We start from the raw sequence: 17,267 nt of genomic DNA on the forward strand, positions 1-17,267 counted from the left end.
GGGACCAGCTGCTGAGCCCAGATCCCCCCAGCAGGGACAAGGGGCTGATCCATAGGGCTGCCCCCTACGCTCTCACGCCCTCCTGAGTGGGCAGAGGGCGCGGAGCTCGGAGTTCGCTGCCCTCGATGAGGGTCTCCGGTCCGGTCCGGTCCGGTCCGGGGCAGCGAGGAGGCGGTGTGAAGGGCCGTCCGCACGCCCCGGGCTCTCCCCGACAGCCCGAGCGGCCGCAAACAGGCTTAAGGCCGAGGCGATTTGCACGTAATCCGCGGCACAGCCCGGCGAAAGGGGCGCGGTGCCCGGGTTGGGGGGGGGGGTGGGAAGAGCTCCGCACCGTGCCCGGGAGGACCCCCGGGAGCCGGGGGAGGGAGCGGGGCCAGGCGGGGAGGGAGGAGGGGGCCCGGAGAGGGCCGGGGGAGAAAAGGGAGGAGCGGCGGGGGGGTGGAGGGAAGGAAGAGCGGCGTGGGGAAGCGCTACGCGCCCGAGCGGTGGAGGGAGGGAGGGAGAAGAAGGAGGCGGTGGAACGCGCTCGGCTCCGTGGGCCGAAGGTCGGGCGATGGAGGAGCACGGGGAGCCGTCCTACAGCGGCCGGAGCCCCGCCTGGGAGGAGCTGGTAGGTAAATGCGTGCCTCGCCGCGCGCGGGCATTTCCTCCGTTCCTTCCTGCTCCCTGCGGTGCGGTCCGGGCTGTCATCCCGCGGTGCGTCCCCGGGGCCGGAGTTGGGCGTCCTGCCCTGAGCGGTACCCGGAGCCCCGCCGCCAACTTTGCCGGGAGGAACGGAGCGGGATGGGGGTACGGAGCGCCGCCGTAGCACCGCGTCCAGCGAACGAGAGGGATACTCTTCCAGGGAGATACACTCTTCCTATTGTTGTCTGTTCCTATTTAATTTCCTCAGCCGGGCTGGGAATCGCCCCCAGCTCTCCCTACGGCGGAACCGAGCCGGGGATGTGGTGCCCGCAGGGAGCGGGGGGCACGGGTGCCTCCCAGAGGGGCTTCCCCAAGGAGGCTGCCGCTTCGGTGTGCTGAAGCCGTTCCGAGACCCTCCTCCCAGCGAAGGAAATCGTGTCACCGGCATCCTCCGCCGGCGATAACATCAGATTTCCCCTGTCGGCGTCCTGCCGTTGGGCTTTTCTCTATTGTGCAAACACACGCACACGCACGGCGGGCGGGGAGGGCTATTAATAGCCTTTGGGTCACCGCTCGGGAGGTCTCGGGCTGCCCGAGAGGTCAGGGCTGGGCTGTCCCTGGCCGTGAACTCTGGGAGGTGATGGAAGCGCGCACCCGTAACACGGCCACGCTTCTTCCCTTTAGGTGGCTGTGCCTTTTTGATTTTGCCAGCCTACACGGATCCAGCCTCCGGTTCTATTTCTAAAAGCATTCTATAACAGCAGAGTGGGAGAGCCACGCTTTGCCTGTCCCGGTCTGCACACTCCCGGGGAATCTCCCTGGCGATACATACCCACCGTGACCCACCGGGATTTGCAACCCCGTACCCTCCCAAATACATTTTGGTCGGTCACGTTTTCTAGTGAAGTTGAACAACCCCCCCACTTTGCCGCCCTCTGCGGTCTTCAGCCGCTGAAGCTGCGGCCGGAGATGCAGCTGTGATAGGGAGCACAGCTGGATGCGATACGTTCCAGCAACATGGAGCTGACATCCACAGCAGCGCGCAAAGGCAGAACTTCGATTTTGTCTGGAGAGATGAAAATGCCGTGGGAGGAAAACAGCGAATCCCATTCCCCTGAACGTGTTGTCCTACTGAGCAGTGACATTTACATTGGCTGCCGACAGCCAAAACTCGGCTGAAAGTCAGGAGGCAGACGGATGGCAGCCCCTCCGTATGGCTAGAGCACCCCAGCCTGCTCCCTTCTGGGTTCAGATAAACACAGAGCACTTCCTTTCTGTTTTTACCCCTCTCAGTCTCGCCCTCCCCCGATAAAGGAGAGGATTTGGGTCATGTTTATCGTTCCGTTGCTGCATTTGTTCAGGGTACACACTTGAATGCAGTTTTAAGGTTAACCGCTGCACTCGTTTCCTTTTACAAGCCTCCAGTTTCAGTCCACGCACTCAGTCCTTTACCAGGTAACCTGCTGGTAAAACACAGCATCTTTGAGGCAGAACCACATCATTCTCCTTCATGTAGATTGCCTTCTTTGATGTGGGCTTTGTCTTGAAATGGGGACAAAGGGAGATTTAGGTGAGGGACTGCATGGGGTAGAAAAAACGTGACCAGAACTCTCTTTCTCTCTCTTGATGTAGAAAAGGAGTAACAGGGTGAGGGAAACCATTGCAGGTTTGGAATCTGTGCACAGTGATGTTCTCTGTGAGTTGTCAGCTGTTGGTTAGGAGTGCTGTTCCTATGGCTGTTCTGGGGAGCAACTGGCTGACATCACATAGAGCCACAGTTTCTCCTTGAAAATGTCAGGATGGAGCTCGTCCATGTGAAATTTAGGATATGTATAAAATCCTGACCTTGATTCCCAGCTCACTGTTGAATGGAGAACATCTTCCCACCTCAGTAAGAGCCAAACAGAAGTAACAGAAAGCGTCGGGTTCATCTTGTGCTCCTCAAAGGGAGATTCAGGGGCTCTGTACTCCAGATGCAATTTAGGCTACAAAGTCCTAAACCCTATTTCCATATCTCATATTGAACCCCGGCCTTACCTTCACCTTTTGAGGTGGAGAAAAAAACCCACCTTATTATTCTCCAGCTTACAGATGCCAAAGTGACCTAGAGAAAAAGAGGTAAATACGCCTATTATGGTGGGAATCAACATTAGAGCTGGAATCATTTCTGTTCCTGGAATCAAATGATGCTTTAATCTGCATTATAAAGCATAATCTCCAGAGCAGCTGGAGTGTGTATTTGGGTTTTTTTTGGTACATCGCATATGTTTTTTAGTGGTGTGTATTCTATTATCAGCACTGGAAGCTGTTTGGTGGCAAGATTCTCACGGTGTACTTATCTACCCGGCACTTTGGAGTTCTTTGAATAGAAAGGGCAGATCATCAGCTGATATCAATTGCCGTGACACAAATGATGTCAGTGGGGCTGGTTCGTGTTAGCTGAGAATCTCTCTTTCAGTACCAACTTTTCTTTACTCTTTTCACCAGTTTCCTTTAGCAAGGAAATTTCAGGGAATTATTAAGAAGTGTGAAATTGAGTACGTGAGATGAAAGACATAATTCACGCACGTATCACACGTGCTCTTCGAGAGCCTGACTCAGAGCTTGTAGAAGTCTGGAGGATTTCAGTGGTGCCACTCATACCACAGCATCCACACCTGTGTTCCCTGAGATGAAATCTCCTATATGGTGCTCCTCATATTGAGTCGTCTGTGTGGGGATGGATGACCCCCTTTGCACTGTGCAGGAGCTCATAGTTAAGCTCTGAATGCGAACAGAAGCTGGAGAGCCGTATTTCTTGTCTATTTGCATTGCCCATTTCACCTACAGACATTCATTCAACAGCTTTTATGCATTTGAAAGGAAGTGTAGTGAAGGAAAGCTGAGCTGTCTATGCAGATACCTAAAGAGATTGCAGCAAGCAAGTTACATTTTATGCTTTAAAAAAACCCCAATCTCCCAACGGTGCAAACTTCAGTTCACCAACTGAACCAGCTCTGTGACCTCCCTAAATTCAAAGGCATTCATCCCGATTTATGGATAAGGTTTCTCCTTTTCACCTTAATTCTGGAAGGTGGGTGAAATGGCTGCTTGTAAACAGTTTTGCACTCAGCTTTGCACAGGATCCCAGTCATGTGGTGGAGACACAGCTGTCACATGGACGGGTATTTTGAATGCTTTTTTAGCATGGGAACAAATGTAACAGTAATAGTGTTGTTCATCTAAGCGCTGCTTAATTCAGTCGAATCAAATGGAGTCAGTGAGCGTCGTATTCTGTTAGCACCCAGCGTTCCTCAAATCGCAGTCCCAGCCCAATGCAAATTGCATTAGCATTAATTAGCACACTGTCTTGTCACCTAGTTGCAGTGTTCGGTTGTCATGTACCTTCAGAAGGCTCTGTTAGATGCGGTGAGCAAGACAAGTTCTGGGGTAATTTGTTGTTCTGAAGTTGCTGGGGAGAAGGAAGAGGAAGGAAGGCAGCTGGGGTGACTAAGTGTCTGTAAGCTTCTCTCCTACCCTTTATCCTTATGTGTGTCCTAAGTGAATTCAGTGCACGCTTGCTCTTGCCCAAGTTTTCTCATATTCTGAAGAAAGAACCCTCTCAGGAGAAGAATGAGATGGGTGAAGAGAAGAAACGACGCTAGAACTTCATCTAGCTTTAGATGTGGTATCGGTGGTGGGCCTTAGACCCAGTTATTACTGTAATAAGAAACACAGGTCCTCACAGTACCTTCAAAGATGCGATCCTACATAGAGAATGGCAGTAGAACCTCACAGAAGCATCTGATATGGTGACACCTATGTGGGATACAACACCCGTGTGGCTTCATGCTAGTCTTTCATTTCACCTACTACAAACAGAAGTCTCAGTGAAGGAAACTGGAGATTCCCATGTACAAAATCGAGCTCCTGGCACGGCGTTCGCAGCATAGGATGGGTGCTGTGTTATGGTTTCGCTTTTGTTTCTCCTTTGTTGCTCTGTATTTAGGTACTGCGGCACTTGTATTAGCTCACTGAGAGATGGCAGTTCCCTTTCGAGATATATAAATAGAACTGCGGGAGCAGAGAAGCCGCAAGTATTGGTTGCTTTCTCATCTTTTAATCCACTCCATGCAGTTGGGACCCGTGTGTTTTATTTGGTATTGCTTAGACCGAATGCTTATTTGGAACACTTGACTACACGCAAAGCCACAGTCATTTCAGAGCCCCACAATTCAGAACATGTGGTGACATTTCCAGATCCTGGGAGCTGCCAGATCTGCCATGAGAAGGGAATAGCAACCCTTTGCTCCCCACTCCAGGGGACCACTCTTATGCGAAGACAATAACTGCGAGCAAAGGAACACACAAATTAAACGGATGTGGGAGAACAACCACGTCCCGTTTTGAGTCGATGCATCCCGTCAGGCACGCTGCCTTCTTGCTTTTCGGTGCCGGACGCTTGTGACGCACGGAGCACAGCCTCACACCTCTCCGTTGCACCTGCACAGGTGTCCCACTCGTCGTGCCAGGCCGTTGGGCTGAGCCCACGGGCAGTGCCCACGCCTGGCTGCTCTTGGGCTGAGCCCGTTCCCCTCCGTGTCCTCGGGTGCGCCGCCCGCTCGGCCCCTCAGTCTCTCGCCGCCCTCCCGCTGCATCCTTAGCCGCTCCCGGCGGTTCCCGCGGCGGTGAGGGCTCAGGGGCTGGCCATGCCCGCCCGGTCCCTTCCGAGCCGGGAGAGGCTGCCGGCGGGCCGGACCGTCGGAGGGGGCGGCGGAAGATGGCGGCCGAGCGGTCGGCCCCACCAGCGCCCGGCTCTTCCTCGGCTCCGTCCCTCCCCCCCGCGCCGCCCCTTTCCCCACCCTCCCGCGGCCGTCTCCTCCCTCCTCCCCGGGGAGGGGAGCGGCAGCGGCTGCCCGGGCTGAGCCGGGCTCGTGTGCTCTCTCTCGGTAGGAGTCCGGGAAGATGGCCGGGGCCGAGGCGGGGATGAGCGGCGCCGAGATCCAGCAGCAGCCCCAGCAGCAGCCCCAGCACCCGGCGGCGGCGGCGGACGAGTCGTCGGACAGCGAAGGGGAGCACGAGGGCCCCCAGAAACTCATCCGGAAAGTGTCCACCTCGGGCCAGATCCGCAGCAAGGTAAGAGACGAGGGGACCGGAGCCCGCCGCCTCCTCCCCGCCCCGGCGCCCGACGGCGCGGCCCGCGGCCGCATCCCGCTGCCCCCCGGCTGAGGGGAGTCAGCCGTGCCTCTTCCTTCCTCCCGTCCCCTCCTCCCGGCCAGCTGCTGCGTCCACATCTGTCCCCGCTGGCAGGAAGCCCCCCGGGGCGGCGGGGCCGGAGGGGAAGCAGCCTGCCCGTAGCCGGCAGCCGCCCTGCCCTACCCACGTCCTGGGTGTGGGGGAAGCAGCCTCCCTCTGCTCCTCTTCCTCAGCGCCGCATCCCGCTCGGCCCCGCTCGCTCCTCCTGCTCCGGTCCCGAGGAGCCCCGCGGAAAGCCGGTGTCTGTAAAGCAGCTGTCAAAGTTTCGGGGCAACGCTTTTTTTCGGCCGGCTCGGGCTGCGGAGCTGCCCCGGTGGGATTTCTGGCTTAACTTTGTGATGGATGGTGCTTTTACATCACGTTTTTTTTTCCTGTAAAATTAACTTCGTCGAGCACGTGTTTAAGGTTGCTTTTCTATTGAGGCGTAAGCCAAGCAGAAGGATCCCGTAATCTCCCGTAAAGCACGGTCCAAGTTCCATGGATGCACAAAAGCCGGCTGAGGTCATCCTCAGGCAGATGGCACGTAGGGCTTGGGTTCTGCACCGTGGCTCACATTGCCTAGCAGTGTTAGTGAGGATCTGCTCATGTGTTTGTGTGGGTTTGTGCTCTTCATCCCTTCACATCCGCACACAACAGCCGAAGTTCCTCTCTGCAAGAAGCCTTTGTTGCTTAGCATTGACATTATCCTGCTTATGTGTAAGGTGCTAAGCTGTTTTTTCCCCAAGAACCTTCCTGAGCAGCAGTTCTCACCACCTTTTGTTTCTAAATGTAACTTTGCAGTTGTGATTTATGTTACCTGCTCAAATAACCCTTCAGCCAGGCCTAACTGCTGTTACGCCGCTCTATAAGTTGCATGCAAACTTCCAGCTTTAACACTACTCCTCTGTGGTGATCTTTGAAAGGGCAGAAGTGATGCTGTGTTCTCTCTGCTGGTGCTGGGTGTGTGCAAGGCTTTGCTGTCCTACCGGCTGACACTTGTGTAAAGAAAACGTGGGGATTCTGTTCTGTTGGAACAGCTTTGTGAACATGGGATCCTGATGAGTTCTTACTCAGTGTTATGGGATGGTGGGGTATCGAGGGCTGCGAATGAATGGCAGGATGCTCTTCTTTTAAGGCGACTCTGGAAGTGATGCTATCGCTCATCTTAGTTTGCATCCTAGTTATATTTCTCTGAATTGGATTTATATGGGAAACACTGACTGCAAGGGGGAATGGTTTTAAACTGAGACAGGAGAGGTTTAGATTAGATATTAGGAGGAAGTTTTTCACACAGAGGGTGGTGACGCACTGGAACAGGTTGCCCAAGGAGGCTGTGGATGCCCCATTCCTGGAGACATTCAAGGCCAGGCTGGATGTGGCTCTGGGCAGCCTGGTCTGGTGGTTGGTGACCCTGCACAAAGCAGGGAGGTTGAAACTCCATGATCATTGTGGTCCTTTTCAACCCAGGCCATTCTATTATAAAACACTGCTTTACTTGTTACAGTTTACAGTAACGTGCAACTGAGAATATAAATACATTTCCATTTAATTAAAAGTGATCTATCTGTGTTAAAGATGAGACCATGATTCAATAATTCAGAAGCACTTTATTTTGTAACTCAGGATGCATTATTTAAAAGTAGCTGTATTTAGGCTGACAACTCCCATTTAGTTTGAGGGTGTTGTATGTTTGCTGTTGTAGTAGTTGGTGATCAGTGGTTACACGAAACCACGAGAGCAAGGAACATCAGGGAGCTGCTCTTTCACCCAGCCAGTCCCTTTCATTCAAATTAGATTTGTTAAGCTTTGCTAACTACATGAATGTGTTTGTAAGCTAAGGTTTTAATTAAGGGGATGGGGTTTGTCTTACAGCTAAGAATAGACTTTTGAAAGAACCCGAAACATAGGTTACATTGATCACTGTTGTTCGTGGGCCATTTAACACTGTGGAGGTTACTTACCCAAGACACTGCAGCAGTGTGGTGTTGATGCCTTAGCAGGCAGCTGCACCCAAAAGTCTCTGCTGGCAATTGTTTTTATTTTACTTAAGGAAGATGTTATTTTTAGATGTTTTGGTACAGTTGATCATTTGTGAAAGCTCCCATATGGTGATTCTGTGCAGACAGAACCCTTCAGCGGTGGATTTTTCTTGCGTCTATATAATGAGATTTAGCAAACATATGTATAATAGCAAAACCTTTTCCGTGCTATAAACATAGTTTTGCTGATTTCTAACACCTGAAGTGCTCAGAGTGTGTTTTTAAGCCTCGTCCTCTTCCTCCTACACATAAACAATTGATTACTTGACCAAGGGTGAAAATCAGACTGGGAAAGTGAAAGGAAAGTATACGATACTGGAAGATGTAATTACACTGAAGTTCATTGCTTCTTTATGATACGCTGATCACATGCTCACTGCTCTGCTAGGAAATCTGTAGTGCCGTTTTGCTTACTCACATTGAGTAGTAATTTCCTCCTCGGACGGCTTGGCTGAGTTTGTGGAACTGCTTTTACAGCACTTTGATACTTGAAGTGGATGGGCGATAGGGCTGAATGTCCCTGTAACCTTTTATCCTTGCTATCCTTGCAAATTACACGTGCTTATTTCTCACGTTTTTAGAGTATGCGGAAGGCACGTCTTGTGCTGAAATGTGGCCAGTATTTATTTCCCTGGTATAGAAAACCTGAAGATCAGCACGCTCAAGTTTCTGCAAAACTGAGGAGGAGACAAGTATTCAGTGGGACAGCACTTTGCCTGTATCTAGGAGCTGTTCACTTAAGCTGCACGCTTGTTTATAGGGTGATGCTGTGGCAGTAGAAGAGCCAGGACTGAAATTATTTAGCACTTTAATGAGACTAAGGACAGCATCTTTGATCCTTATCCTGGAAGCTGTTTGTGGAGCACATATGTGTTCCCGGAGGAAGCACAGCAGAATAAACAGGTGGCAAGTACCCTGTGAAGTCTGAGTGGCTCTGGGCTGGAATCCCAAATGGAGAGTGTTGAAATCATTCTCGACTTCATGATGTTTACTGGCAGCTTCTCCCTATCACTGAGACTTCAGTATGTACAAAGGCCAGGCTGGATGTGGCTCTGGGCAGCCTGGTCTGGTGACCCTGCAGATAGAAGGGGAGTTGAAACTGGATGATCAATTGTGGTCCTTTTCAACCCAGGCAATTCTATGATTCTATGAATATAGGTGTTTTATTTGTTTATTTATTTTTGGTGAGGGTATTTGAAATCTGTGCTCAGTTTTGAAGCAGCGCGTATGATGATGACGATGTACCAGCAGTGTTGTACTGGGAAATTAAATCATGCAAAGTTCTCCTTGCATCTGCATCAAATTCAGCTTCTTCACTTTCAAAGACGCTGGTTAAGACTCGTGCCTTTTTTAAACAAAACAGATGATTTCATTTCTTCAGGGCTGCAGTATGAAAACTCTGCCTGTCATCAGCTGAGTCCTACTTTCTTTCAAGTTAATTGCCGTAGTGCAAAGTACATTCTTCACAAAGATGGTCTTGTTTTAGTCCTTTATAGCTGGAACCTGTTGAGAAAGGAAGGCTCAGATTAGAACTGACGCTGCTGGTTTTTTCCTGTTCATCTTGGGGGCAAGCATGAGAAAATAGATGAAGTGGTGCCTGGATGCTTGGAAGCAGAATAGTTAAATGAGCATGGTGGTAGTTGCTGCTCTTGTCTTGAGTACTCTCTGCTAGAAAGTGGATATGGAAAATAGCACTTTCATTGCTGACCTGGCTTCCCACTGTAATGGCTCCATGTGCTGTTAATGGGAAAGCTCTGTTGGATATGGGTTTTGCTCTTCAGTCTGCTATTGGGTATCTCACCTGTGCTTGTTCTTGGATAAAGCAGACATTCTGGAGCAGGGAGTATGAATTTGGAAATGTGGGAAAATAGGGTTTAGTTCTTGAGAGAAACACACCTGTAACACATCAAGGAGAATGCTTTCTTCACTCCCTCCACCCCAGATGTTCGGTGTTGTTTATTTGCATTTTAAGTAATGGAATTACTATAGTGTGGGAGATTTTCTGAATTATGGCTGTGTTAGAATTAGGGGAGGTGATAGTATTATTTGACTAAATTGCAGGAGTTATTATCAGAATTATCTGAGGTCTTAACATACATTTTTTTTTTTAGATATTGTAAATCGTTATGGAGTAATAAAAGTGAATTAATTAAATTCCCACTGTGTTTTTATTGGTCTTCGTGGATAACACCAATCATTTAGGAACTGAGCCTTCAGAAAGTTTCTAAACTCTTCCATATGGTGACATTTCACAGTGCCAAATCCCAGTAGTCACTTCCTGTTTGTTTCTGGTATACGTTTCTCTTCGATTACTATAGCTTGTTAATTCCCCTAAACATAATGTGCTATTGTTGGTATTGGTGCTAAACCTCATGAACGTCATTCTCTGCAATGTCATCTGCTTTATTTAGCTTTTATTATTTGGTAGGTGCTGATTTACTCAGCTAAGCTGTGGTCAGTTTCTTTCTGATTAAGGAAACATGGTTTAGGTACCAGAGGTTGTCGCCACGGTAGGAAGTGTAACCCTAATCTGGGTTCTGTATGTGCATTAGAATTGTCTGGATCTGCATAGCTTCAAAATGCATTGTAATTTGCAATTTATTTTGCAACTGCATTATCAGAAGTAGTGCTGCTAAACTATATCGTCGTGTTTATACAGCATGGGGCAGAACTGGAGTGACCCATTGCACAGCAATCACCCTTTGATTTCCTCCTTGGGGCTTTAACGTCAGTTAACGTCAGTTATCAGTTTTATATACGGATGCGTATATTCATACAATCACAGAATGGCTTGGCTGGAAGAGACCTTAAAGCCCACCCAGTCCCAGCCCCCTGCCATGGGCAGTTCCACCCAGCAGCTCAGGCTGCTCAGGGCCCCATCCAACATGGCCTTCAACACCTCCAGGGATGAGGTACCCACAGCTTCTCTGGGTGAGGGTTTTAGAGCATGTCCGAGAGCAGCAAAATAATTCTTAGCCTGTTGTGGTGTGTAATGTTCCTTGATTTCCCTACCTGATGCGTCTCCATGCACTCTTTCAAAAAACAAGAGTCCATTAACGGAAAATTTCAGTCAGAAACAGTAGTTCTGAGAAGTTACAAATGACTGAATGTGCTCTTATATAGAAGGGAGTAGGGTTAGTCTGGAAAGAGTTACACTGTTTAAGGCAGAGTGGTCATTACCACTCCAAATTCTGACACATGTTTGTATAAAACTGAAATGAAATCTGCTAAGGCATTTTAGTGATGCATGTATTGGCAAAGGTTAAATTGCTAGTGAAGTAGCAGATAGGAGGAGTTCGTAATGGAGACTATTTCAGGAACAAATGACAACTGGGAATCTCTTCTGTGGTGTCTTATCTTGTGAGCTTCATGTGCACAGTTCTGAAGACATGTAACAGTCATGTCAGAGCTCAAGAAAGGGCTATTCTGTAGCTGGACCTTTATCCATGTGAGGCTATATAGATAATTTGTGGACGTTTTGATTTGTTTCCAGCAGCTACATCAGGATCCAAGATGCCACAGTGCCTGCTGTATGACTACTGTATGACTAGCTGGGCTATCCAGCTTAGCTTTGCATGTGTAACAGAACACACAGAATGACAGTGATTTTTGTAATTGAAGTAATGATCAAAAGAATAGTTTGTCTGGCTATCACAGAGCCTTTATCTGAAGGGAAGTATCAAATCCTCTTGACTAGCTGAAGACGATAAAAGGCAGCTTAGACCGATGCTCTTGCTCTGGAACATTACAAAGGGCCAAGGGTTTTCATTTTAATTATGTTACTTTCATTTTCTTTGAACTCTGACCAACTTGTCCTTCTGGTAAGGGTTCTACAAACAGTGTGTATATTCTGCAGGCTTCAAAACCTAAGCTCAGCAAGAAGGTACTATTGTGTTGTTTATATGTGGATTCATTGAAGCTTGGAATACAGAGTTTTGAGTGTCAGATCATGCTTCTGTGCTAGCGGAGGAACCACAGGAAATGCATCTTGTTCTGCTTGGCCATTATTATTTCTATTACTTCTTTTTGAGATTCTTTTTTATTTTTACTTATTTTTCATTTATTTATTCCACATGGTGTTCCCTGTTGTTATTTCTAGTACACGTGGATGTGATGTTAGAAAGCTGCTGACAGCATGACTAGCTTTGGTCACTTCTTTCAGTGTTGTGCTGATGCTTGGATCTTGTCTTAAAAAACCAAAACATTCTTCCTTTAAACTTTGCATTTCCCACCTTCTTACATAACCATTTTGTCCTTTCTCATGTTGTCTTCAAAGCATAAGTTGCATTCTCCAAAATCTTTAAAAACCAAGGGCTAGGCTACCGAATAACAGTGCAGTAGCCATTGCTCTGTTAAACTGAGCTCAAACTACAATGCCCAGTTTACTAGCAATAGCATAGAAGCCAAGCTGGGTGGTATCCATAACTTGTATCCGCCATGTTGGGGTCGGCCTCTTCTCTGGTGTCATTAGTGATTGGACCAGAGGGAATGGTTTCAAGCTATGGCAGGGGAGATTTAGGCTGGACATTAGGAGGTATTACTTCTCAGAAAGGGTGGTCAGGCACTGGAATGGACTGCCCAGGGAGGTGGTGGAGTCACTGACCCTGGGGGTGTTCAAGGAACAACCAGATGTTGTGTTGAGGGACATGGTTTAGTGGGAGCTATTGGTAATAGGTGAACGGTTGGACTGGATGATCTTTTAGGTTTTTTCCAACCTTGGTGATTCTGTGATTCTATGTTACAATGAAAAGAAGTGCCATTCTTTTTTAATTTTATGATAAATACAGCATTTACAAACAAGCTTAACACTGACCCCAAACAAATACTATTTCACTGATATGCTAAAATTAAGAACACTGAATTAGGGGGTACTTAAAATGCAAGAAGAGATTTATTCTAGTAAAACAGTTAAGCAGATGCTGAAACACTTCAGTTGTCCTGTACACTTTTACATGATTAATTACTTCTTAAAATTAAGCTGGTGCTTAAGTGCTTGTTGGATGCGGGCCATAGAAATTTTGTACGCAAAGTCAGAACATGGTTGACTTAAAAGTTTTACCGTGTAGGAATTATCCTGATATATTGCACAATTATGAAGAAATAGCAAATAATTTTTCTTCAGCTGTTATTATTATTTTTTTTTTCCCCATTTGACTAATGTTCTTGCTTGGAAATATTTCAGTGCTTAGATACTGAAGGCACGATAACTGGTCTGTGCTCCTGGGACATTTAAGATTATTGTAATGAAATCGGCAAGGCTTCCTAATTGATGAGAATTGATTTGTTTATTACAGGAGCGGTGTGAGATTTATGATGATCTGAACCATTCATTTCCTTGCCTTTAAATGTTTGGATCTTGTAAATGGTGTGAGAGAGAGCTCTGCGTTGTTGTCACTTAGCAACCTTAATAGGGTTTTGAAGCACGTTGCTGGTGAGTCTCCCCATGCTTTTGCTGGCTGGGAAGGAGGATGAACCCCTCAGTGGTAGCTGCCAGAGGATGCTTGCAGCCGATTGCAGGGCTTTTAGAGATGTCCCTGCTGAAGGAAGCCAGCCGTGCCGCTGGAGTCGCTTTGCGCTTCTGGCACAGCTTCGTGCTGGGAAGATCTGCCTCGGTCTTTCGTGCCTGTGGTGAATTAAGTGGATCTAAAGGGCCGTCATGCTGCTCTGGTCAGTTATGTCCTGTTGTGTGGCTGCTTAAATTTAGCAACTCTGTTTGGCTGTCTTTGGTCTGACAGCTGGTAGTCCTGCAAGCTGCTGTAGTGCTGGGGAGCAGGAGGGAGGTCAGCGGCCTCCCAGCTCCTGATGGTATAAGAGGTTCAGGACATCCATGAAGCTCACCAGGAGCCAACAGGCAGACTTCTTCCCTCGCTGTGTGCACTTTGTGTTGGTTGTGAGAACAGGCACACGCTTCTGTGTTTGTTTTAATGCTCCCATAGAGACATCTTGCTGATCATCCCTTCTTTTCCTTCCTGCTGCTGTCCCTGTTTCTTCAGGAGCTGCAGCTGAGAAAGGGCAGCATCCCTTTCCCCTTCACCCTGCAACTCTGCAAGGTTTCTCCCTCCCAGTAATGACAATGAAGAGAGAAGTGTCCAAACCCCAAACTTAGGCTGGGTGTGGAGTCTCAGAGAAGGTGCAGGTCTGAGATTGCTCCTCTGGATAGTTTTGCACCATGCTGCCTGTTTTGAAGGCATTGATCTTCTATGGGAGCAGACGGCCACTGAGGAATTGTTGACTTGAAAAGCAGTGTACCTTTTTTGATGATTTTTCAGCTGTTACTGTCATTTTTTTGCCTGATATCTTGGAAAGCTTCACTTGAGTTATTGTGCTGACAAACACTGATTGCCTCTGTCTCAGCTTTCTGTGTAAAAGAGAGTCCAAAAAGTGGTTGTGATGATTCAAGCATCCCATCACTGAAATAATAGCATGGAATACCCTGACTTGGAAGGGACCCATAGCGATCGTGGAGTCCAGCTCCTGTATGGTGTTGTTCATGGTGCCTACACAAATTCCTTCGTGTTAACTTGCTGTATTTATATCGCACAAATTCTTCCTGTGAGGAATACTGAGACGATATAGGTCTGCAGTGAGGAACTGGTACAACCGAATTACTTGGGTTTGAGATGAAGAGCAAATGGTTCTGATTAAACCCCAGCTTTTAAAGAAATACAAAATGCTTTTATTGTTTACACAACTTCTCATTAAAGGCAAAAACAAACAAAAAGAGCTGTGAAGCCTGAGCTCCTACCGATGTTGTTAACCTCTGTTTTTCTCTCAAATGAGTTAACTTGCCGAAGCGAACTGTGCATGTAGTCTGGAAGTTTGCATTATAATGCTTTTGTGGAGGGAAAAGAAAACTTGAGATAGGCTTCTTATGTAGCTCAGTTAACTGCAGCTTGAGTTTTATTTTTTGTTATAAAGAATGAACTACGCATGAATCCTGGACTAATGTGAATACCTGTATGCCTTTTCTTGTCTGCTTCTGGAAAAGAAGGGGACTTTACCTGTATTGGTCAGCCTGTTAGGGCCTGTGCTTGCATCCTCTCTGCTAGATGGCAAGCTTCCTTCCCTGCCCCGCTTGCTAATGTTATAGAATCCCTAAATAAAAGTGCTCTGGGCTTCAGAAGGTTGTCAGTTTTGTACCCATGTCCCTGATGCTTCATTGAAAAACCGTGTTCTGCTGCTTCCTCAGAGTTTCAAAGGAAAAGAAGATAACAAGAAATGCAGAACTTCTGATGAGCTCTTGTCAAAAGCAAGCTATTAAATGTGCTGGTTGACATCAGGCTGCATGGTTAAATCCCGTCGGTACTTTTGCATATTATCTCATGTTACCTGGCGTTCCCAGGTGAACGTTGATAGCAGTGTATAGCTGTGGGTTTGAAAAGAATACATAATCTCTGTTCCAGTTTCTTTAACCTTTGTGTGGCTCTGATTACACGTACACTTCAGACAATCTTAATTCTTGCATAAAGCGATCAGCACTTCAGTCTATGTGTGTGTGCATGAATAAGTACGAGTGTTAAATTTTTTTGTAATCCTTTTTCCTTGCATTATTTAGGGCAGAAAAGAAAACCAAAACCCAATATATCGAGTCAGTTTTGCACTTGGTCGGTGAGGGGAGGAGATGAAAGGAGTTAACATGGCAGGTTCTGCTCCTTCCCCACCCTTCCTCAGCAGTTTTACAAAGGGCTGCTATTTCAGATTACCCTTTGAGCCTGTGATAAACCTGTGTCCCTGGGAGGCTGCCTCACAGCGAGCAGTTGGAAATGAGTGGGAATTTTTATATTTTTTTTCTATTTGAGCTAAAAAAACCCCCCAAACCCTGCAGCCAGAGAAAGAGGTAAATGAGCTTCTGCTGGGTTTTATGCTAAGGATGATTATACCTTTTCTTTGAAATACTCACTAGGGTTATTTATAGCTCATCCACAGTTGAAATTACCATGTGTAGGTGTGAGAGAATATAGAAGGGGGCTTTTTGTAGGTAAAAAGTATTTACAGGGCTTGGTACAGAAGCATAATAATTATTTGGGTTGGACAGGACTTGTGGAGTGCCACCTCCATGCTTAGAGAAGGGACGCTTTCAAAGCAACATAAGGTTGCTCAGAGCCATTATTTGCAAATAACGTTTTTCCACATCACCAGGATGTGTTCGGCTCCTGACCCACTTTATATTAGGTATTCTCTGTTTTCTTCATGCATGTCAAGGATAACCTGTGTCTGCTAAGGAAGATTTGTCAGCAGGTAAAGGCTTGTTTAGATACCATCAGAAGAAGTAAAAAAAAAAAGAGAATTCTTTTCAATGGTACAAGTTCAGGAAAGATTGTAGAAGGTAAAAAGCACCTTTACTTCCCTCTCTCCACTGCCTTACAGCATGAAACAGGAGTGATGTTCTGTCTGTTGTGTAAGGTGCCAGAGTACGCTTAGTGTACCTAATTTGGAGTGCTTTAAATAGCTTTCTGTTTGCATTACAGATAAGTGTGTGAATGCAGATCAGTGGTATGGAATCATGTCATGTCCTGTCAAGCTCTAAAACCTTTCCTCTCTCTCTAAACCTCTCTAGACAGATTTCTGTCTATTTCAGTGCTATTTTAGCACTGGCTGATTTGCCACAAGACTGATTCGAATTAAAATTTGAATGGACGCTCCTGGGAGCTGGGAACTAAACTGCTCTATGACAAAAGAAATGACAAAAACCGAAGTTATTTCTGCATTGTTGTTCTGCATCGCTTTGGATGACCCAGGCTTTGACCAAGAGGCTGAACAGTGCCACTGGGGGTGTTTGGTTTTATGGTGCACCATCTCCACAGTTCCTCTCATATCACAGTTCTACCAACAGAGGTGACTGTGCACCTCTTGCATGTGCTGAAGGGTGACTTGGAGATCACGAGTGCGGCACAGAATAGGACCCATCAAAGACAGCAAAGTGGTGCTCGATGTGGAACCTTGGTGACAGTCGGCTCTCTGACCCTTTTTGTGTCCTGGATATGCTTAGTGTTTTCTCTCTGCTAAACACTTTGCAATTGTGAAACATCTCTGATAGTGTAATTTAGCAGCAAGACTGTCTGTCTCCTCTTTGAGCCTCAACTTGATCTTCCCTTTTACTTGACATTGAACCACTTAAACTTTGTGGGTCTTGACTTGTTAGTACCACTTATCAGTCATGCTAAGGCATATCGTTATAGAAGAATACCAATGTCAGCTCTTGTCCCCAAGGTGTTAAGCGAGACTCAACTTCTGATTCTTTGTGTGCCCAGTTCTGTAGCACATGAAAAAGCATTTGTGTTTTCTTTCATTGGAGAGGTATGCAGTGTAATTTATAGAAAAATGAATGATACTAACCTCTATGATAAAATTAATACACAATATCCACAGAAGAAAAATAGTTGTCGATGA

At 47.1% G+C, this 17,267-nt stretch overlaps 1 protein-coding gene across 2 annotated transcripts in view; it reads left to right on the forward strand.

Annotated features, from left to right (window-relative positions):
* Positions 1-397: 397 nt before the first annotated feature.
* The window catches only part of DGKH (diacylglycerol kinase eta), a 150,216-nt gene continuing 133,346 nt past the window's right edge, over positions 398-17,267 (forward strand). The window contains exons 1-2 of one of the 2 annotated variants that reach the window (XM_072358514.1): positions 398-610; positions 5,557-5,739. In XM_072358514.1, the coding sequence (XP_072214615.1) occupies positions 554-610; positions 5,557-5,739 (240 nt within the window). In that variant the 5' untranslated portion in view covers positions 398-553. The remainder of the gene's footprint in view (positions 611-5,556; positions 5,740-17,267) is intronic. The other variant, XM_072358505.1, reaches the window with a different exon arrangement.

This window comes from Excalfactoria chinensis, chromosome 1, assembly GCF_039878825.1.
Source record: "Excalfactoria chinensis isolate bCotChi1 chromosome 1, bCotChi1.hap2, whole genome shotgun sequence".
NCBI classification, from domain to species: domain Eukaryota; kingdom Metazoa; phylum Chordata; class Aves; order Galliformes; family Phasianidae; genus Excalfactoria; species Excalfactoria chinensis.